This window comes from Melanerpes formicivorus, unplaced genomic scaffold (genome assembly GCF_026170545.1).
Source record: "Melanerpes formicivorus ecotype bairdi unplaced genomic scaffold, bMelFor1.0.p_v2 SCAF_10, whole genome shotgun sequence".
Taxonomy (NCBI): domain Eukaryota; kingdom Metazoa; phylum Chordata; class Aves; order Piciformes; family Picidae; genus Melanerpes; species Melanerpes formicivorus.
Window position 1 is genome coordinate 13,295,168 of NW_027142362.1, and position 24,010 is coordinate 13,319,177.

At 41.4% G+C, this 24,010-nt stretch overlaps 1 protein-coding gene across 6 annotated transcripts in view; it reads left to right on the forward strand.

The window, feature by feature from the left end:
• LOC137443796 (uncharacterized) overlaps positions 1-24,010 on the forward strand; it is a 113,693-nt gene that overhangs the window by 51,542 nt on the left and 38,141 nt on the right. For all 6 annotated transcript variants that reach the window (XM_068143810.1, XM_068143813.1, XM_068143807.1 and 3 more), the window contains one exon: positions 4,746-4,841. In XM_068143810.1, the coding sequence (XP_067999911.1) occupies positions 4,746-4,841 (96 nt within the window). The remainder of the gene's footprint in view (positions 1-4,745; positions 4,842-24,010) is intronic.

The following is a 24,010-nucleotide window of genomic DNA, read 5'->3' on the forward strand; positions in this document are numbered from 1 at the left end:
AAACGTGAATTCATGCCACAGCCAGGCCCAGTGGCTCTCGGTGTGCTTGGAAAATCTCAATGCAGGAGGTAAAGATTAAAAGAAGGGAGAAATCAACCCATGAACCCCTTAAAACTCCACCTCTTGGCTTGATGCTCTCTCCCTGGCTGGCTGCTTCTGGCCTGCTCCCTGGAATAAGTAACAAAACCGACTCTGCTTCCAGCAGCAGAGGCTGGGAAGCCAGACGGATCCTTTTCAACCCTACAGATACTTTTAAAGAATGGGAGGTAAAGGAATGAAATGGAAAACAGATGATGGACAGTGGCTCATGAGAACAGATGGAATGCAGTGCAGACGGCCTGTTTGTCTCAGAGTAGATGACATGTATGCCCATGGAAGTGGCCAAGCCTGTTGGCAGCAGTGTCTTAAAATAATGGAACAGTAACGCCTCTCTTCTGAAAGGTCCTCAGAACTTTGGCTTTGTAGCACCACTGTGCTGTGTAGGACCCAGCCCCCAGTTACAGGCATTTTGCTTAGCTGTGCAGCCATGGACAAGCATGGTCCATGGTGAGAGGAATAAGAGGAAACTACAGAATGCAGAATCACATGCCAGTCCCTGCAGTGCCTGGTGCAATGGGTATACCTGTGAGAACCAACTCGGGGGATCTGTGAAAGTAGAACACCAGCCAGAGAGCTAAACCTGCTGAGTTCTGATTTCCAAGTCACGCTAGTACCTGGTTGAAGGATTGTTCTGAGTGGATTTAACCTCTGAGTGTTGAGAATTTTGCATGTTTTTATGTTTTGCATCTAGAGATGTTGTTTTCAAGGCAAAGAGACTTTCTCCAGTGTGGGTCCCTGTGTTGTACATATTTCATAGATGAGGAGATGAATTATAAAGATAGCAGATTAATTATGAGAAATTTTCTTCTGTTGGCTCGCAGATATTCATGAAATGGCAGCGAGGGTAGATCCCACAGTAGGAATGGCAATGGGATTCAGATACTGGAACACTCATTGGCACATTGAAAGTCATGTGACGCCTCTGACAGAAACGATGTGGACAGATACAGATATTGTCTTTGAGGTCTAGGCAAATACAGATGTGAGGGAAACACAGGGAAGAGTTTGTTCAAACTCCGTTCAAAATGCTAAACAAAATGAGCAGTGTTTGATTACAGCCATCTCAGAGTGTGACACGGATGGCTGGCTGAGTCAGGAAGGCTTTGCTTTGGGAAGACACCACCTGGTTCTTGAGTAAGAATAGCTGGAGCATATTGCAGTAACTAGATAGCTGTAAGTGTGCTAAGAGGCACGTACCACCTTAATAACACTACATGTCAATGTGGTGATCCCACTTTTAAAGAGCTCATGTGAGGAGAACAAGCTGTGATGACAGTTTGAGGCCATTTTTCTATCAATATAGCACTGTTTCTGTGCTGGGAGACGTTATGCTGCTGCTCCAGACTGCAACACCTAACTGCAATAGCTATGCTGGTAGGTAAGCTGTCTGCAGACCAAGAAAACACTCAGCATGAAAAGTGGGTCTGCACGTGCAGCAGTGGTGAGCACGTTGCCAGGTTGGGCTGGCACTTAGGGGGCTCTGTCCCTCTGCAGTCAAATGTCACTGCAACTGAAATCACAGAGCGTTTGCCATTAGTGCTGGTGAAGGTCACCCTTGAATAACTCACATGGCTTCACCTACACAACTCTATTCATCTTCACTCCCTAAAGCCCCTTGGAGGAGTTAACATGGTGATTAGCAGCTGACGTCCCCTCTTGTTCTTGCTCCATGTTATACCTTGTGCGAACAGAAACAGTTTAAGAATTGGTTTTATTGGAAGAAAAGCAACTGGTTTAGGCAAGATAATTTTCTGTCTATTTTCAAGCTTTTGATAAGTTATTGACAGACTATGCAATTAAAAAAAAAAAAAAGGGAGCTTCTTCCCAGGGCCTTTTATAAAGAGGCCTTGTCCAGCTCAGAATTTAGGAAATGTAGCCTGTTTTCTGTGTCTTGCAGTTGAGGTCAGCCTGTCTGTGGTTGCGAGGATCTCTAGACTTTGGCACTGTGCTGATTTAAGCCCTAGGGCACACACTTAAATTGTCACATATAGTGTGTCTCATACTGACATCTTCTTCTGCAGAAGTGAAGAATAATACAGCACTTGTGCTGTGGAATAAGACAGTGCTCTCTCCTCAAGCATGAAAATTGTCTGCAAATTTCAGACGTGTTTTCCTTGATTGTGGCGGCTAATCAAGGCAAAAACCAAAGTTCATTTTACTAGGGGATGAACAATGCTTGGCAGTGTAGTGAATGTTAATGCTGTTAATTATTCCTAATGCTGTGTCTGTCCTATGAAGAGTTCAATGTCTCTAGACGAGGCTTTAACGATCCACAGCCACCCAGGGAATATTGCCTCTTCAGGCTAGTTTATATAGCAAACTGTCCCTCAGTCTGCATGCTCACCCTGCTTTTTGGCATGTCACATCTGTTATGGTGAAGTTGGGTGGGTGGTTTTAAATGGGCTTTGTTACAGAGCTGATGGTTCTATTGTGCTTTCTATTGTCTCTGGTTTCCTCACGCTTTCTCCCTCCCTAAGCTTTTGACAGAGTTGAGTGGGGAACCTAAAAATAGAAAAAGAAATCCCAAACACTCACTTACATGAGGGAATTGATAATAGTGTTTCACATCCCCGTGGTGCTCAGTGCCAGTGGAGTCCCTAGGAAAGCAAACCTTAACTAATTTCTACACTGAAAGGAATAAATTATCTTTGATAACACCTGTTTGCTGATACAATTTTTGTGGCAATTTAGTAATAGTGCTATCTTGCCCTAAGCTGTGGCTTTTGTTAGATCAGCTTGTGTGTTGGGTGCCTTGGAGATTGTCATTTTACAATTGTATGTTTCTACATATAAACAGCTTCTTTAATGCTTGGAACAAAACTATTTTTGAAAGTTGTCAGAGAAATCAGCTGCATTTTTTTTTTTTTTTTCTCTGTAGTTAACTATGGTTTTGGGTTGTTTTGTTTGTGGTTGGTTTTTTTTTAGTATGTCAGTTTTGGGACAGGTCCTGTAAATTGAGAAGCTTTGTGTGCTTTACCGTGAATAGACTCTTGGCTATGAGGAGACTATTGACAGATGATGTTTCTTTAGCGGAGGATTTATAGGGCCATATCCTGTACTAGTCTTTTGTGTCTTAATTTTACAGCTGAATTTTTGTTGTTGTTTTTGTTTTGAAAATGCCAGTGATTGACTTGCCTTATATTTGGAAGCTGTCCTTCTGAATGAATGTAGTTATTTGATAGCTGAGCGCAGTGCTCCCTTGATCAGGAGCTGCAAGCAAGGCACTACAATATGGGTGCGTAGAACAACCACGCTGAAAGCAAGTTGCTTTGCAGCAGAGCAGATGGGTGGAGCTTGGGTGACTGATTCCACCACTGCATGATAATCTACTTTCTCTGTTCAACTCCCAGTGTGGTTTTTATGACCGCCCTGAAGTGTACTGGGTGCTCATTCCTAAGATTCTGCTGATATAATTGGGAATCCCAGTGTAGCAATGACTTGAGAAATGTCTGGGCTAGGCCCAGCCTCTGTTAGAACACTATGACTTTACTAGAATTGCATCCTACTGTATTATAAAGAATTTTTTGGCATTGTTCTGTTAACAAGTACGCTTTAAGAAAGAAAAAGAAATATCTCTAAAAAGATCTCAGACATCCTAGAGGAGATGTTATTGAAAGTTCTCAGTAAAGTACTACAGAAAAAAATCTGCTTTCTTCAGAAAGAAGCCATAGTTAAAAATTGGCTTCGAGGAATAGAGAATGATTAATGAAGCTCCTCTTATTTAGTGCACTAAGGCTTTTTGAGATTTAAATGTCTGCTATGGAAAATATCCACAATTTGGAGTGAATTATTTATATAAGAAATTAGGCAACATACAGGGCTTGTGGTTTCTGTTCAGAGCAGAAGATAAAGAGCTCCTAGATTTTAAATTCATTATTATTTTATTTCTGTGTCCATTTTTCTTAATGAATTCTTGACATATGTACTGTTAATTAGGCAGTAAAGATTTTCTTTCATTTGCACTACAAATTACACCAATAATTATGCTTTTATTCACAGAATATATTTTGTTAACTGACCTTAGGTGTAGTGTGGAATACAAAATGAGAAAGAATTGTTAAGTTCCAGTTGTTGCTTTGCTTTGAGATTCCTTGGGAGTTCTACTTTGGTTAAGTTTTGAATTTTAATCTTGGAGACACCAACAAAGATCTACAACAGAAATATTTTTAACTAGGTATATTACTTTGACAGAAGTCATTGGGTTCTACAATTAATTCTCACCAGTAGATCAATGAACTTCATAAGCTGCAACTCGTTCCAACAAGATGAAACAAACACAATCGTTAGTGAAATCTCGATAATTTGGAACAATGGGCTGTGAAGCTAGGTCAATGTACATCTTCTTTGAAATATTTTTTCCTCTGTAGTATTACATACTTGACTAATCTTGATGATACAGTTGGCACCTTTGGTGACTGATCCTACAGCAATTTAAACTCACAGTGTATGTCTAAATTCAGAACATCATGGCAGGAAGTTTGAGCATGATGTTGAATTTGACAGAAATAGTTTCCTGTTAAAATATGGTGGGTTTGTGGTTTTTTTTCTAGCCTGAAGAATGATTTTTGTTCTTTGGAGATAGATATTTTAATGACTTAGAGCTTTTTTGTTCCTATCCCAGTGAAATACTATATTTGACTTTTTAGGATGGGCCACATGGAAGAATAAGATCGTCTTTTAGCAGTGCTCAGCCGAACCACCACAGGCAATTACTGGGAAGGCTTCTCTTAGGAGGGTCTATGGTAAGTTACTGGCCCCAGTCCTGCTCCTGCTGATGTCAGTGGCAAAATTATTGTTGACTTCAGTAAGAAAAGAATCAGTTCCCATTATCTTCATATGCTGGCATTTAGATTTTATGATATTTCTTGGAGCATATATGCAACTTCCAAGTGTTTCCTCAATTCTGCAGAACCCTTCCATTAGAAGAGTGTTTGAAATTGCCACGCCCTTCCTCATATACTGCTTATCATCATTCATCCTATAATTTCTTCATTAGAGATGGCTCACAGACTTTCAGAAGTGAAGAAATGTTTATAAGGGCTTTTGTGCAGGAATGCTGTAAGCAGTTCTGTAAAGTAAGAACTCCTTTTCTTTATTTCCAGTGAAACAAGTTTGACTCAAGATTAGGGAGCTGTTTTCCTGACTCACTGAAATATCTCATTTGTCTGCCTCTCTGTTGTATACATTTAATGAGACAAATAATATGTAAAAATAATATTTGGAGAGTTTGGGCTTTCAGTTCCTGTTTTATGTTTGCCTCTGTTTGGCACTCATCACACCATTATTAATTACCACTTTGGGAGAAATAGATAAAAATTAAATCTAGTCCTGTTTTAAGAAGAAAAAAGAGACTTATCAGCACTTCTTTTTGGATGGGCTCTAAATCTGAAATATTAAACCTATAGGAGTTGAATTAGCTTCTTAAGCTAGTTTTTCAGAAGTGTGAGAACTGACATTTCTCTTTGCCCCCGTACATGAATCTGCAGAACACTTGGTTGCTTATGGTAAAAAAAATAAATCCCATAACATAAACCCTGCATAGGGAGGGAAGTCAAATTAAAGTCCACAGGCTGGGTATTTTATCTCTCATCTTCTTTTTCCATCCTTTTTCTCAATGAATGTTTTCCCACATGGCAGAAAATGGCATGTACGAGACACAATAAACATAAATCTAGGGGAATGTCACAACATTTTTCCAACCTAAATGATTCTATAATATTTATTGTCCTTTGTAATGCAAGAGGGAGAGTTGGTGGTTGCTCAGGGACAGATTTCCAGATCACTGTTTCTGGTATGCTTACAGCCCAGGGAGAGCAGCTCAGTAGGTTATGGCCTTTCCAGAATAATTCTACTCTGTAAAGACTGAATGGCAGAATATCAGCAGTCAGGAATGCCCTTGGGAGCACCCTGTTAAGGACAAGGTACTGTTAGTATATCATCAGATTTGGAGATAGTAGTAAATAACATACCAAGCTGTAATTCTCTGGCATTATGATAATATAGCTGCAATGCGGTTGTGCTCCCTTTTGTTGATTTTCTGGTTTCATGGCTAAATTTTTGATGAGTTTCCTGGGACTCTGGCTAGGTACAAACTCTCTTGCTTGTCACCTCAATAGAAGTCTGATTCTATAACCAATTACAAGATAGCAGCCGTCTCTGACTGTGTGCCTACTTGGGATACTGGCATGCAAATAATAATAGATTATAATTAAACTCCCAAGAAACCAGGAGAAAAGAGCTTTCTTCCATTGCTGGAAGCTGAGGTTTTTGGACTTGGTTTGGTTTTTTGGGGGGGTTTCTTTGGGTTTTCTTGCAGACTTTTTTTGAAGAAAATAGTAGAAAAAAAAAGCCCCACAGATATTTTAAGCCTTCCAAACTTTACAGGAACGTTCATGCTTCCTGTTGCTACTTGCACTTCAAGGTTTTCCAGTGTTGGGTGTTGTCCCACATATTCACTGAACATTTGTGTTTCAGCTGAAGACATGTGTGCGCTAAGTTGAGTGCAGAAGTGTTGTGAGCCATTGTTTTGTACAATGAGAAAACCCCAGGTGCTGTGCTGTATCTTCAGATATAGCCCAAGCACACAAGCTCATGTGAAAATGGATCTTAGAAATGTGAATGGGTTTCTTTGGGTATCATTGTCCTGCCTTCAGCTAAACTTCAGCTAGGCACAGATGTGTGGGGTGCAGGGGGCTACATTGTGATGACTTATCATGAGGGTTTCTTTTGGCAGGCTAGGGAAAATTACAACGTGAATAAAGGGAACTTGTTCAGATGAGGAGTCTATTAATGAGACCCATTATTCCTATTTTTGGAGAGTGTTAGATTTTTGTTAAAAATACATACAATGCTGTATTATTTTTGACTGCAGCAGCATTCACTGGTCACTTTTATCTTTGTGTGTGAATTTCTAATTATGCATGTTAGATGAGTGATTTTTACTGGAAATAGCAACATGGTCTTTCACTCAATCTATCTGTACTGGATTTGGCTTCATTCTGCTTCCTTGTTCGCTTTCTTCATCATAGTATCTTGCTTATTTTATCTTTCAACAGACATTTCTTTAAATCCTCTCACTACCCAGCCCCCTCCCATGATGTGTTTGAAAAGGGCTTTATCTGGGAAGGCAGTTTCATTTGTCTTTTGATCTTTTATTTATTTTTTTTTTTAATGGCTGTGCATTCAGTTCTGGTAGCCCAGTACTGAAATCTTCATTCAAGGCCAAAGTGTGGGGGACTTCATGGTGACTTCTGGGTGAGGCTCTTACCAATGATTTCATAGAATTGTTTTGATTGGAAGAGGCCTTTAAGATCAAGTCCAACCATTACCACAGAGCTACTGGGGAAACTGAGGACCAGAGGAATTGGTTACTTAATTGTGAGGCTTTCAAAGGTTGTTCACAGTGGATAGTAGCAATTTCCAAACTTTCAGTTGATATCTCTTGAGCAATGAACAATGGAAATAGTGGTAACCGTCAGCCACTTCTGGAAACCTGGAATTTTCACCTGTTGTGTGCACTGCAAAAGGCAACAAGTGCCTTGCTGCAGTGCATGCCTCAGGGCATCAGATCTCTCTCTGCCCTTGCAATGTGTGGTTAGTCTGCACAACAGAGCAAAGGGCACTTGATGCCTCCTGATGGTTATACTGTGCCTCATCATGTAGTTCTTTTTTCCATTTTCTTACTGAGGTCTTCTCAAGAGCAGAGAATGTGAATAAAGAAGGTAGAGATGGTCCAGAAACATCAGTTGAAAAGTTTATAAAACCAAGCAGTACTAACACCGGCTTTGGGGGAAGGAACAAATTCTGAAAGCAAGCAGAGGACTCACCTACCTGGAGATGATAAATAGGGAAAAGCATCAGTCTTCAAATCTAAGCCCCTCCCTGCATTTCTAAACCAAAATATAACTGATTTGCAGAGAAGACAAGTGGTGATTCTGTGTGTGTGACTGGAAACGCAGGTATTTGTTCAGAATATTTTCTGTAGGTCCTCAGATGTAAAAGCAAAGTCAGATCCAACCCTCCTATACAAATGTGAGTAACTTAAACCCAGCATTTGTATGTTAAACAACTTGTTTAATAAATATTAGCATTTGGAGAATCACAATGAGTCATTGAGGTTAACATCCCATTAAGATGAATGGGAGATGTTCATACCTCAGGCTGTAGATTCAACGAGACAGCAGAGCATTGATTTACATAGCACAGGCTCTATCTTGGCAAACCAGACAGGCTGCAGACATAATTTTTCTGAAGGAGGCTTCGATCCCAGTGAACACATTTCAGTCTGCAAAAGGCCCCAGATCAGGAGAGCTGCCCGAGCTGGATAGCCCCTGGCTGTAACTTTAAACTGAAAGACATCAAATGGGCTTTTCACTATAAAAGCCATGCAGTTGCTCCCCACTCCTGTCTTGAGAATCCCTTTTCTTCCTCTCTCCCTCTTTCTCCCAGAACTGATTTTCTGATAGGAAATGTAGGCCAAGGACTTGGTGACCTTTACTCTGACCTTAATGTTATGCATACTTTTGTTGCTCTTTTAAACCAGTATGTCTCCCAATTTGTGTTTAATCCTTAGATTCCCTCTTTCTTTGATATGTATTTTATTCTCTCTTATGTTGACACATTATCACATTAATTCCTCTCCTTAGCTCTACATTTTCCCCCACAGGACCTCTTCTTCTTGTCTATTTTCTTGTCCTTGCTGTCTGGCACACTATAATTTGTTTCTTACTATCCTCCTAAGGAGCTTACTTTAGACAGGTGCGTGTATGGACGTGGATTTTCTTCAGATCTCTCCCACTTCAGCTCTTCCCCTCAGCAGAGTAAAGCCTTCCTGGAAATCCCAGGATGCTTCTGCCTTGGGCACACAGAGGGGCAGGGCAGCCTGGATTTTACAATAAATTCAAACCACAGCCTCTGTGCCTGTGTGTTTGGCAGCTGAAAGCCTTCATATTCTTTCTAGCACATGCTGGTTTGATTTGGGCACCAGTCTGGAGCGCAAATGAATGTGTCGCATTTTAGTTCCGTTTGGTTACGTCGCAAAACCAAAGCCTTGCTGTTTGGCCTGGCTGAGGATTCAGCAGCAACTGAGGAGGGAATAGCAGGGGCACTAATGTGGAGCTGCATTTGGCAGGGATGAGACTTACCCAGCAGCAGCTGCTTGGACTATGCTGCAGATATTGCTTATGTCTTTTGTCACTGAAGTCACTCAACTCTTCTGCATAGTTATTGGAATTATTAGCTTGTAGCAAAAAAGCCTAAAGTGATTTATTTTTTCTTTCTTATGAAGGATTTCTAACTGCTTCTAAATTTTATTTTTCAGTAGTGTGCTCATTTTTACTCGTCTAGCTTGTATAATTAATTAATCAGTCATGGATGTCTGATCTACCTTGATTTCTTATTTTTTTTTCTTTGTAGTACCTCAGTAGAGCTGGAAAGAGGGCTACTCATTTTATTAATGACTCTCTGTTGCATTGCTTTCAGCAGCTCAGCCATCACTGCATGTCACATAGTCATGCATTTGAAGCTCAGTGTAGCTACTCTCTAATAAGCTTCATTTTCTGTACCACTAGCTTGCGGTCTATGGTGTTAGTTTCCCAAGCATGATACTAAGCAATTTTAGGAAATGCTGGTACAAGTGTAGCAATTTTCCTCAATTTGTTCCTGACAAAGAACTTGCTTCAAAATTGAGCTGGCTTCCTTTTTGTTTGAAACACTGGTAGACACAATTAGCCTCATTAACCCTGGTTTCTGTTTCATAACAGAAAATTAGCCTACAATCACTGGTTTGCTGGAAAGCACTGCTGTAATTAGTCCTCAACAGTCTGATATGAAAATCCATTGCATTTTTAATTTTGCTGACATGTCAGTGTATACAGAAAACATGCCTGATTTCTGATTTATCTTGGGGATTGAGATAAAGTCAAGGACCAAGTCCCTGGCTGGATTACAGCACTGTTGAACAGATTGTACAAACATCTGTAAAGAATGTCACAGGTGCCATGTGAGAGGGCAGTGGGTGATTTCTGGAGGTCCTCTCTGCATCTGCAATTCTGCAGTGTCATGACCTTTCAAAGAGCATAAGACCTAAACAAGAGCCATTTAAATCCTGGCCCCACTGACTGGAAGCTCTTCCTTACTAATCCTCCCAAAATACTATATTGTTCCAGATTTATGCCAGAGAGATCTGCTTTGTTCCAGCTCCGAGATAGTAGTAGCACTGAAGCCAATGCCTTTTTACCAACATAGAAACAGAATGACTTAAAGGTGAATCAAGCCAATTATTCTCAAACCTCTGTAGCTAATCTGAAATTGTTTGATCAGGAGAGATTTATCATCATCTTCAGGACCTGCGTCACTCCAGTAAGTGTGTCAAGGGCTGTGGTTATGTTCTCATGCAACAACTGAATTTTTCAAGACTGTTATTCCAATAGGAGAGGGAGGATGTAGTTCACGTGTGTTGCTAAGCCATTAGCTGGTACATGGTACACCACAACCTCAGAGATTTACAGAACAAGTGCTGCTGCAGGTCGATAGATCAAGCTACTGTGAACCGATCTCCAAATTGCATGAGGCTCTTACCCAGCCACTGCTGAGCAGAAACAGAGCAGGTCTGTGTACATCCTTGTGTGTAGAAATGTACTCAAGAACTCCTCTGGGAATCTGGGGATATCACATAGACTAAATTATATTCCTCTGTGAAATGGCTGAGATTTAAGTAAATGCAGACTTCTTTGTTTGCATTAGGAATGAGAAGATGACCTTAGTTATTTTGAATTCAGCATAAAACCTCTAAGGGTAACTCCTAATCTAGCTCTGTTCTAGCTACACCTCTTGTCATCCAGAAGAGAGAGTGAGTGATTGCCTGCCTCTGGATGTGTCATGAGTGTCTTCAATGAAAGACTTTGTAGAAAAGCTTAGTAGTATTTTAGTGAAAGAGAAAATAAATTAATTGTATAATTATAGTATCTTAATTCTTGTATGTGGGACAGGACAGGTTTGGAAATATTTCTAGGGCTGCTTGCACAATAAGGAGCTGAAGACTGGATCGTGTCATTTGTGCAGGAAAGGGATTATCCTGCAAGTCTCTAGCGCCTAATGAAATCTTTGCCTAAGGGACATTTTTCTCCTGTATTAAATGTCCCTCTTATTTCTCAATTGTTCTCTCTAAATGCATATGGCACCCTGGGGGTGTCTCCATTTGAATGATCTCAATTGCTTCTGTGTCCATTTGGGTGCCAGGCTAGAGGGCTGTGAAGTGGGGCTGAGATATTCTGTCTTGATATCGAAACTGCAAATGAGGAATTCTGTAATTCAAGTTCATGCCACTACATATGTTTATTATTAAGTTCTTAAATAACCAAACACTAACTAAATAAATGGTAATTTAATTTCTTAGGTGCCCAGAGCATTTATAGTCAAAATGCTAGGGAAATTAACAGGAACTTGCTTATTTCACAAAGGAACAGAAAAGCATTGACAAAAACCAAAGCCTTCCAAAACCATCTTCACTCGTGCATGAGGCACCCTGTGTACAAAATTATAGTGTTAGGAATGTCAGCCAATCAAGCAGTATAATTGGCCAAACTACTGAAGTGCCTTGGCATATAGAAATGTGGTTTAACAGTTTCTTTGCCACAGTTTAGCTTCTCCAAAGTGTGCTGTACTTTTCAGCCTATTGAAGAGTTTTCTTAGGCCTCTGCTTGAAGATCTGAAAGACATGTTGAGCTGTGACCTAACACCTTATCCAGCTGAGAGCCCCAATGCACATACCTGCTTCAGAACTGGGAGCTCTGGAAGTAGTCCATGGATGGGACACGATACTGGCTTCTATTTCTCCTATTTCAGTGTGGTGTGATGGCAGGTTTGGTCCAGCTGAGCTTCAGGGCACCTGCTGTGTCACTTATTCCTATAAGAATGGATTTGGAGACCCATTTGCTCCTGTGCCAGCACAGTTATATTGCCAGTCATGCAAAATAGCCTTACACATGAGCAGTAGGTGAAATGTGCAAACACCAGTGGATAGTTGAATGTACTGCAAATTACAAGTAGGGAGGTAAGCAGGCAGTGCTTCAGTCCCTGTTAGCTAAGATGGATCAGTGAATGTGTGCTCCAAGCAGAGCTCAGGCAGATGTCCACTCCTGGTGAAGGGAGCACCTTCTCCCCATGTGCACATCAGAAGTCCCACTGTTAGCAGTCTGCAAGGGTGAAGACTGCAGAGCAGAGATGATAATTGGAGCCTCACAACTAGTGATTTCCATGTTGTATTCCCAACTTTACTGATTTTCTGTGATGAATGAGGACAAATCATCCACATGAACCAATTTACTCTTCTGTAAAGTGATTATACTGGTAGTTTCTGATTGCCACGCTGCGCTGCATGTGACTGTTTGAGGGATGCCTTTGAGATGCTTGCATGAACATTGCTATATTAAGGCAAAGCAGCATTGTCAAGCGTCTGTTTCACAGTAGAGTCGAATTCTGCCAGGAAACAGTTTGCTGTGCGTGCACACACAGACTCTACCTCTTAGCTTGTGTTTGTCAGAATTCCTTTCTCTTGTTTACTTACTTTGGTTATTTCACACTTAATCTGAAAAAGAAATTAGGTTAGATTTCAAACATCTGTAAATGTAGTAGAATGCACAGGGGGTATTTTTGGCATTAATGTTCTGTGTATTTTGTTCAGGTAATTAAGCATGGAAAGGTCACCTTGTGTTCTAACAGGAAGCATGGAGAGATGGCAGAGAGAAAAGCCAAGTTTGAGCAAAAACAGTTTAAGGAGAAAGCATCAGCATCTGACAGTATTTATTATTCATTCAGCGTTCTCTGAGTTGCTACAATACATTGATTCCAAAGTTAGGCCCATACATTTTGTGTTCAAAAGCTAATATAAAGTATGGGATTGGATTCACGGTAAGGGCTAGGCAGCTCAAAGGGTTCATGCTGTTGACAGCCGTTTGGCAATGTTTGCCCTTTGGGACAAGCATCCAGATGAGGTTTGTTCAAAACACATCAGCCATAGCACTTTGTAACTCTTTCAAGGAAAAGACATATGAGAAGGTTCTTCTGTCATACACCTGTGTGCCTTGTGAATATTCTGTCCTTAAATTTTGAATGAAAAATAAAATAAAGTTCCTTTTTGAAAAACCATGAGGAATGAGAACAGTGGATAGAGTTTGCTCATGAAGTCCCAACCATTTTTGCATGAAGCATTTCCCGAATCAGATATGCTAATTGTCTTCCCACTTTGCTCCTTGTAGTTTTCTATTTGCAGCTTAACTCTGCTCATTATTTCTCTGGTGAATCCTTCCAGTGCAAGTCACTGACTACTTTTAGGTGAGCTTGGTCCACCTTGTAACATCCAGAAATCCCTTCCTGAATTAAGAACACTGGGATGGGATTCAGCTGTTGGTTGTTGTTCCCATCACACTTATGGGAATGAAGTAAGGCTAGCTGTAAACAGTTGCCTGTTCTTGATGCATCATTTAGTATCAGAGGTACTAACATAGCGTAAGGGTGGTTTCTTAAGGATGGTCTCTGCTCTCACAGTACATAAGACTGGGAGGTTATATAGATTTCTGCCTCATGTAGGGCAAATGAGTGCAATGAATGAATGTAATAGAAACTCATTTTTCTTTTGCTCCCAGCTCTAACAGAGTATGTCTAAAATCCACTCTTAGGAGACCTCCCTGCCTCGTCACTGGCTGGGGGCACTATCTGTGCTACGCAGAGCTGCAATTTATTTATCCTTTCTACTTGTGACCCCAAATTCTTTGAGTATTTTTTCCCCTCTCATTTCACCTTCCTCTCTCAGTCCTGCATCCTTTCTTATGAACACTTGCCAAAGATTTCATTTAAGTTTTATGCAATCTTTTTCTTCTGTTATTAAGTAACCCCAGCACTCTCTTAGATTTTGCTTCTTATACACTTGAAAAATTATTATTTGCCCCTATTCCTTGAAAATCTTTTCTGCTCTGCCTTGCAGCCTTTCCTAGCCATATTTTTTAAAGTTCATTCCTGCCCATCTTTTCTTGTCCATCTTTTGTCTCAAATGCCAGTTTCATACCTTTTAGTTGCAAAGTAATTTATTTTTTGTGTCCTTTTGCTGAGTGATTCACCTCACTTGGGTTGCCTTCATCCTTCTAAATCTGCTGAATCACAAAATGCTCATCTGTTTTTTTGCTTTTCCAAGGCCAAGTAACAAACCTAAATAGAAAGGAAATAGTGAAGGCTTAAGGTGTGTTGTATATCTAATGGGAACACCTTCAGAAGGATTGGCAGTGTTTCAGCAAGCATCTGACCCTTGGTGGTCCTTGTTCTTAGTGAAACTGCTGTTATGGTTAAAGCTAAACTACAGTACTTGCTTATTAAGGACATGTGGGAGACCTTGCTTTGAAGGGTTGGCTGCTCTATGAATGAAATAGGTGCAATGTAGTTATCTGAACTGCTCCTCAAGGTTCTTTCATGGCAAACCTACAATTTGCCTCTAGAGTTTTATTTCTCAAAAGGTCCTTCTCTCTCTCTCACTCCTGAGATATTCTGCTTTGACTCTGAGAGTGCACCTATTGACTACAGTAAGATAGAGCTTCCATTTAGCCTTGTTTCACTACTCTGTGTCAGCCTAAGTCCTATTCCTGTGATTTCCGGATCAGCTTCTCTTTGGTACGCAATGTTTTACCTAATGTTCTGAGCATACTATTTCACTATGCTGCTAGGTACTTCAGCACCTCTCCCAGTCAGGGCTTTATGTGTGCTTGCAGAGTCATTGTTTAACTGCGTCGCTTTGCCCAAAACCAAAGCTGGAAATTCCTGAGGTAAAAATGCCACTATGGCTACCTTTTGTGACTGTATAATCTTAAAAGCCGTCTCAGTGGGCCAGAAGCACACTTCCCAGCAATGCCACTAGTTAACTATGATATGAGAACTTTGTAAGCGCTCCTGCGTACTTGGTAGGTAGGAAAGAACGAAGGAGGATGATAGTACTTCCACAAGCCCTCTGTAAACCACTACATGGTCTCAGGTAAGATTGTTACGTCTTCTGGTTTTCAGTTTAACTTTGGTGGCAGCAGATATACCTTTGGAAGAGGATAAAACAATGTTGTGAAATTACAGGAAAGCAGAGGAACTTCCAGAAAGACACACTGTTCACTGAAAAATCTTTTAAATCTAACCTCTGATGCTGCAGGTTCAGAGCAGGAGAGGAGGCAGCAAGCTACTGGTTCAGGTTGATAGAATTTAGTTTTACAGGAAGGAAAAGACCTCTATTGTCTGCAACTACATAATCTCCGTGCACGGTGTGTGATGTTTGTAGAGAACAGGGGGTCACATGTGGCTGGCTGTCAGCAAGAAACAGCAAGCTTGAATTAGCATTAAAAAAGCTGAGTACTTAAAAAATAATATAACTACAGGTAACAAAAGTAACTGGTTTCAGCTGTGATAAGAGAACAGTATTTCCTTCCTTCAGACTTGGCTGCTTTTCCTTCCTTAATTTCTTTTTACATTATTTATAAAATACATCCTGGTATTGAAAAGGTAGGACCTAAAGCAGCCAGCTTCTTTACTAGCCCTGCTGTCCAGATTTAACAAATTAACTTGGATTTGCAAATAAAAAATGTCAACAGCTCTTTATAAGTATTGCCACATCTGAGGAGTTGTTCAGGTTAGGAACAGAGAGAGCTGTTGAGCAAACAGATCATTTTGGGACAACTTTTGAAGCCCAAACCATTTCTTTACTAGCCTAAATAGCTCCTCTGCTCCAGTTGTGTGATGTTAGGAATAGGAACAAAAGCTGGCTATAGATAATTAGAGCTGGCTTTAACTGTGTGGGATACTTGTATGTAGGAAAGGCAGAGCTAGTTCTCAAGGAAAGAAAATTAGTTCAGTAAGAACTTCCCTCTTCATCTGCTGCTGCTTCCTGGGGGTTAGGGGTGTCAATGCACAATGCTGTATTTTAACACTGACTGCTGATTATTCAAGTGACTATCAAAAAAAACCCCCAAAAAAATCCTGCTGCTAAGAATATACTGAAGATATAGTGCCCAGAAAATGCCATGCACTTCAATGGGCAGCTTTTGCCAGAGAACAAAAAGCCTGGGGCTACAAGAAAAGGCAGAAGGAAGTGTGGATCCTGTGCTTCCCTGAAGGGGAAAAAAAAAAAATCTATTAATTTATATTGATTATGTCCATAAATAATTTAAAAATATTTTTTCCTGATGTTCAAATTTTGCTGCTGCTAAGTCATAGAAGAAAAGGAGGAAATCATGAAAAGCAAGACAGTGTTAGCTTTGCAAAGAACAGAGATGAGCAGGTTGTTCATACTTTCAGTTCTCTAGCACATCTCCCAATTGCCTTGGTGCTACTTGTGGCAGCTCAATACCTGAGGCTTGCACAAACTAAAGATGACAAAGGCAAATGGAGAATGGAGGGTAGGCATGGGAGGCTGAGGAGTCATTTTCTCCTGTTTGGGACTGGGCTCCTGAGCAGTCTGCCAATGATGGCCAAAACCTATTCAGAGTAGAAAAGGGCTTCTCCTGTCTTTGCTGCTGTACTGTTTTGATACTCATTGTTAGCTTTATTGATTAGAATAAGCTGTCGTTATGGTGAAAGTCATGAAAGCAATGTTCTGTTCAGATAGTAGCTAGAGAAAGCAATGAAAGAAAGAGCTTGCAAGAGCCCAATCTGACAACTGGAGTGAGGTGGTAGCTCCCCAACCAATGGGAGCCATGAAAAGAAAGCTGTTCCACATGACTGCTCCCAACTTTCTCACAATTATTTTGCACCTTACCCTGTGTCCACCTCTTTCTCTTTTTTCTCTTTGCTGCTCATTCCCAGAGTCTCTGAGCATGGAAGAGGTTGAATGTCTGCTTATCTATTTGATCAGGGTGAATTTTGGGAGCTTTTGGAGGGAGTCCTCTGATAGCCTGTACTTCTTCTGATGGTTTACCTCATGGTCTTGTCTTCCTAACAAGGCAGAAAGGTGAGGAAGAGGTACAGGGAGAGGGAGGCTCCTGCATACTGCCTGGGCAATATTGATCCTCCGCCATATCAGAATGGGCAAGCAGGTGACAGGCCTGATCTGCTTGGCAGGAGAATTATGTTATCTTGAGCAAGGCAATAACCTTTTGTTTAATTTTAACGTTTCAAAACTGCACTCCATGTTGCTCTGTGTTAGTGTCTGCCCACACAAAGCTCTGCTTCCTCCAAATGTGGTGATCAGGACACGTTATTGAAGTGTGCTGTGGTGGTAGATGCTGCAGTTGCATTTCTTACAGAAAGCAAGAAAATTCATTTTGTGGGGAAAAAAAAATCTTCATTTGAAACACAATTAATGAGAATGTGAAATGAGCAACATTTTAATGTATATTTTAATTGCTGTTCACTTTGTTGTGACTTTAGTTAGATGGTTCACTGGAGAAGTAAAACATTGCCGTCTAGTTTGTGCACTGGTTGTCCAGTGTGCTCCCAGTCCTGGCTCTTCCCCACAGAGACAGTCTGCCGTGGCTTTGTTATCTCTCTCATCCCTTCTCCTCCTGCCTCTTTTGTCTCTCTTGTTCCAGCAGAGCTGGGGAACTGCCTGCCAGCCCAGCAGTTAGCCCGCCCTGCACAGCTCCCCCAACTGCTCTGCTATCCTATCTCCTCATTTGCTTCATCCTGTTGAGACCAAGGCCTTGGCATGTGTTTTACCCTGGGCTCTGTGCTTTTCTCCATGGTACTATTTATTGCATATTCTTTCTTTCCCAGTTCATTATTTATTCAAGCATGCAGTTCACATCCTCCCACAGCGGGGATTAGCAAAGGGTCCTGCTTGGTAAACGGGAAGGTTTTTTTACCCATTTACTTTTTATCTGTGGTGGTTCTTTCAGTGCTGAAGTCACTACTTCTGGCACAGCCGTGATTTCCATGCTGTGATTGTATTCACATGAACTCCTTGACATTCTTGTGCCTCTTCTCCAAATGATGAGCACTGTCCATAGTTGATGCGTTGGGTTTTTTTTCCACCAGCTCCAGCTATGAGTTCCTTACACCTTTTCATTTCCAGTCTATTTTTTCAGGGTAGCTTTTATTCTTCTGCCTGTAACAGGACTGTCCTCTCTCCAGCAGTTCTGGTCTGGACTGACTGACTCCCTCTGCTTGGCAGGTTCAAACAGCTATCTCAGAAGCACCCCTTACAACTGAAGCTGGTGCCTTGCTATTAGGTTAGTCTGAAATTCCTCTGTTGCCAGAAGCCTCTTTTGCAGTCTCTGTTCCTAAATGTGACTCTGAGACGTTTTAATCTTTCGCGGTTGCAGCTCTGCTCCTGTGTCTATTACCACTCCCCACTCAGCCTTCTCTGCCCAGATTAAATAAGAACTGTGATAAATGTCATCTTCTTCAGGACCAGCCCTGGCCTGAACAAAGTTCTCTGCTCTGACAGTTGCTCTCCTTTTGGCAGTCACATTACTGTCTGTAGCACTTTTTAAACCTTCTCCAATTGTATCACACATTCCCAGAGAAATTCCAGCTCTGACAGCACTTCTAATTGGTTTGTTTTTTTCACTTTGTGTCTTATCTTGTTTTACTCCAAGTACTTTGTGTTGTCCTGAAGTCACCCTGAGCCAGACACGGTGGCAGGGATTTGTCTCATTCAGGGTCCCAGTTCCAGCAGCCTGGCACACAGTAACATGAGAATTGGCATAAATGGAAAATCCGTTTCAAATGGCTCAAGCCAGCACATGTGGGAATGTGTTGACTGCAGACAGTGTGTTGTGTGGATTGCACAGATAAGCATATTCTCTGTCATTCAGTGCACAACCTGCCCTAAATGCATGTATCTGCTCCTTTACAGATGGACTAGTTCTTAGTGCACTTCTGTTTTCTCTAATGGTCTATAATGTGTTCACCACCTTTTTGATCTGTCCTTTTCTAGCTAAATCTGTCTCAAATATACCATGCACCACAGGTATGTGGGAAAGCCAGATAGCTCTACAAGGGCTCCTCACCAATTAAAAAGTATCCCCTGCAGATGAATACAGTCAAAGGCTGTAGTTTGACCCACCAAAAGATTATTTTCCAGCAGCACATCCTCTTATTAAAGCTGCTGATGGTAAGAGAGGAATGCCTTTCTGTAGAAATTAAACTACTGTTGAAAAGTCCTTTGGTGGGGGACCTTCACCTCTCTCCACAAACAGCCCAAGCAATTGAGGAGGGCTGGAATTCACCTGCAGAAACTAAAAAGAGCTTCTCTATAGGTGTTGTTCCAATTTAGAGACTGAAATAATGGCCTCTGGCCCCTGCCCTACATGGAAGGATAATGTCAGAGTTTTTGGGCCAATGGATTTGCATGAGTGTGGAGCCAGCATGGAGAAATATAATACAGGGCACTTTTTAAGTACCTCCTGTTCTTGACTATAGCTAGACAGGCTGTACCAGTTTACCACCACAGTTTGCAGTTTCTCACTTGGTAAGAGCTTCAAGGTGCTATGTGGTACTAGGTCAGAAATCCTCAAGCTGCTTCTGGGAAGGCTTGTATCCATACACTGCTCAACTGCATGCAGATCTGGAGTCAGTTCAGTGCTGGCTGAACTGAGAATCGCTGCAGCACCCTGCTTTGCGGGGTGAGATGCAAGCCTGATGTGTCCCATTCTCTCTAAGCATCTCCTGGGTGCTCTTAAAATGTAAAGAAATGTCACTGCAGGGCAAGGAGATAGCAGCCACTGATGAACAAGCCACAATACACATGATCTTCTACCTGTCCCAGAGAGGTTCACAACTGGAGATATTCCCCTTCATCAGCCCTGAAAATAGGACTACTGATGATTGCCAGTGTTTTCTGACAGTGAAGCAAATAACTTTTTAAAGACAATGACTTGTTTACTTTTCAGTGAAACTTGAAGATATTTCATAATAGAATTTGTGCAAATTTACCAGATGTTTCATCCCACTGTGCTGCTCTGGCAGGCCTTCAAGACAGAATGCTGACTAAGGCAAATAAATCAGGCTGTGTACAAAAGGCTTGGGGAAGGAATACAATATATATGCCTGGAACCATAGGAATATCTTACCCCATTGATCCTTGGGATTTCCTGATGTTTTCTGTGTTTTTCTTAGAGACTGATCTCAAATACAGGAGGGGTTCTGTTCTTGTAGCCTATGGCGAGACGTATCTTTGTCTAACAACTCTCCTTGTGCTGGCATTGGAGATTACAGACATGAAAATGATTAATGTAATTCTGGAGTCAGGCAATTATCTATCCAGCTGGGAAAGAATGGGAAATAAGAATTTAAGGTGCATTCAGAAGCTGGCTGTGACCCAGCAAAGTACTGTATTGCTCTACAAAATAAAATTCCCTTCTTCATTCATCTCCTTCTCTTCCACCTCCCCCGCCCTTTTGCTTTGTTCACTCTCTACTAATCTCTTTGCTTCCTTGCTGCACTATCCAGCAGAGCTCTGCTGGTTCCCTTGGAGTCAGGAAATAAAGCCACGTGTAGAAGACTCTCTTCAGGGCCTTGCATTGCATGCATTAACCACACAAAACTGTTTTAAAACATGTTTCAGCTCCTCCTTTAGTGACTCTTATAGGACCTGATTCAGTCTACTGACCATAGTCTTTGCAAGTTCGTGCTATTCAGTCATCTTTTGCCCTGATATTTGCTTTCTTGTCTTTACTCTAACTTCTATTTTCTCTTCCTAGCTCTCAAGATACTTCACTCCTTGTCTCTGTCTTCCCTACGTATCAGGAAAAAGCAGCTGAATTTTCCATACCATGTGGAAGCAGAGGAAGCAATACAGGAAAAACTCTGCTTATCTGATTGCAGTAGGAAAGCATCTATCAAACTAGAGCCCACACCAGACCAGTATCAATTGTGCTAGTGATACCGGGTTCACTAAGGCAGAAGAGGCATTTGGTGACAGTGCAGCATCATGTCACTCTACTCTTGCTTGGAGTGATTTCATTAACGTGTCCCTGCAATCCCTCTGCACTAAAGGCCATGGTAGCTGTAGGGCTTGCATTGCTGCTCCTTCTGTACAGCCAATTTTGTGGATTCTTGCTCATTCCAGGGTGGCATAGTACCAGACAACCCCATTTTCAGTCCAAGAGGTGTGAAATCAGGATACCGCAGTGTAGTAAGGTATTTTTAGAACTAAAGCTTGGACACACATGGATCCACAAAGAAAGATCACCTTTGAATGCTGTTTGCTTGTCTGAATAGCCATGATAGGTGCAAAGAAGCTGCATTTTAAGATCACAATCATATTATTTAAGCAAGCTGTATAATTCTCTGTGTCGCCTTTATCTGAAGATTGCAGGCATTTGTGATTATCTGTCATTTTACCTTTATATAGCTGTTTTCATCCTGATAGGTCACAGAAATTTGCCACATGGCAGTAACAGCAGCTAGCTCATCCAACAAGCTCCAATGCAAGAGAGAGAAGGGGAGTGTCTATCTCAGGACTGCTGTAGCAAATTGCTACACTTAGAGAAATGCTGTAAGGCCATTCTGCTTCATCTTTTAATGCTGTGTCTGAACAGCCTATACCCAGAGAATTGTGCGGTGTTCAAGTTATCTGCCTGTCCAAGATGAAGAGCTGAGCTGGCTGTCCTTGGATTTAACCTGTGCTTCTTGTGGCAGTAGGTATTCTTCAGCCTGTGCTTGGGACCATGAAACAATCCTGAAACCAGGGCTCTGAAAATACAGCAGCATCTTGAGGGTTAAAGGGCTGGAAAAGGCAGCACTGACTACCTTCCAACTCCTCAGGTCTTAGAAGCCTCAATACCCGAAGCTATTGTCCTGTTCAGCCTTTGTCTGCTGAGTGAGTTTGCATGGTTGGCACCACTCCAGCTGCAGCTGGAGTTGAAAAACTGGTTTGAAAGGCCTTTTTTAAAAAAAATACTGTTTTCTCAGCTTTGAGAATAGGTCTGTGTAGTGTGTCCCTCTGTTGTTGTCTACCTCCCCTCTTTGACAGTAGTTTCAGTTTAGCTTGCGTCCCACCACTCATACTTTCCCTGCAGCCTTAAAGGTGCACAGACCAAACCTCAGCAATTTCAGCAAGGCCACAGAATTGTTGGAAAGGTTCCCACTGACTTCTTCAGTGAGCTCTAAAATGCAGGCTCCGGTACTTCCAGTGCTGTTGTAAATAACGTCTAGAAGGAGCCAGATAAGGAAGGGGGGTACACACAGCCTCGCTTTGAGCTTGTCTTTAATTTCCTTTGTCTTCTTAAAGAGAAACAAGGGAGCTAATTTCATATAACTTGGCACATCATCAGATCGTTGGGCCCTTAGGGGTCTATTTGGTGCTGCCTCTCCCACTGACAGCAGTTCAGACTTCAGGTTCAGACTGAGTGCCTGGAGGGGAGAGCACAAAGTGTTAAAATGCAGGAAGAGTGTTAGGACAGCAATTTTCTGGCTTTTGATCTGTCACTTGGCAGATCCTAGACACAGCTTGTCTGGTGCTATCTCTGTAGCAGAGTTTGGAGGTGGCTGAGCAAGGCAATGCTCAGCCTGGAGATGGAAATGCATCTGAGAGCAAAGGGGCATGATGCTCTCTACTCGGGGCAGGAGCTGCAAAATGCAAATGCAGTGCTCCTGTCAGCTGGGAAGTCAACACAGAGGATGTCTTTCCCATTTTTTCTTTTTCCTGTGTCTCTTTCAACAGGTTAAGCTGGATTTTGTTGTTATGGACTTCAAGAGAGCCACATCTGGAGGTAGAAGGAGGGTATTAGGGTGGGGTAGGCAGATAAAGCAGCAAATATTAACTTATGGGAACCCTACAGTGTCATTCCCTTAATACGACAGAAGGTGACAAGGAGACAAATTAAATATAGAAACTAAACATGACAGAACTCAAAGAATGTCTGTGCTCTGCTTCAACACTAGGGTAGACAATGCACAATTTCAGGCAAATCAAACTTAATTTATTTTCTCTTTTGCTTCTTCAGTTTTAAATATGAGCTGGATAAGAACAAGAGCATTTTCCAGCACCCTATACCTAGCAAATTCATTCTGGGAAAGGAGGAAATAGAGTGAATATGAATCTGGACAATGACATCGCCAATGATCCAAAAATATTTGCACTGGGTGACCTGAACAGCCTCTTGAATATAAATGAACCGTGGGGGAAAATGTCTATTAAGAGCAAACACACTGGCTAAAAGGGTGATATTGCTGAATTGGAAATTTGCAGAAGGATTAAAGCTTGCTGAATCATACACAGGATTAAGTGACACACAGAGAAGATAATTTAGAAAATAAACAGATTTGTGTTCCTTGAAAAATCTTTCTGGGCAATATAGTTGTAATTTTCAGAGTTATGACTGAATTGTCACTCCGTACACAGCAAGTTACTACTGTAATCTAGAATGATGAAGTGTATTCATATGGTAAAATGGTGATCTATAATCACATCATTGTGCTAGACAGTGGAAAAACACAAACATTTGAAACAAAATGAACCTTTGTATGTTAAAGTGAGTATATTACAATATATTTCCTTCTGCAGGACACCTCCAAAATTTCTCCTTGTGGTTGGCCCTTTTTTACCAATGTGGGGCTAAAACACACAGAGGTAGAGGACTTTGCCAAGGCCATGCAGGAGAGAACTGAATTTCTTGGTCATCTTTTCTTTGCTAGCCCTCTATGTGGTTCTTCCATAAGATGATTCTGTTGAAATAGGAATAAGCAAAAGCAATAGCTGGTGATACTTTTGGGAACTAGGTGCCTGTGGTCATTACCTTATTACTCTTCTCCTACAGCCTACTGTCTGCCTAAGTGATGAGTGCTCTTCTCCGTCAGTCAACCTATCACAGAGGCTTTGCCAGTGTGGAGGTTAAAAGCTAGTAAGCTTTACCAGGCAGACTGGTAAGGGTTCATCTGTCTTCTCACAAAGCTTCAAGTTTGTTTTGTCAATGCCTCATATTTCATACCAGGTTGAGTCTAA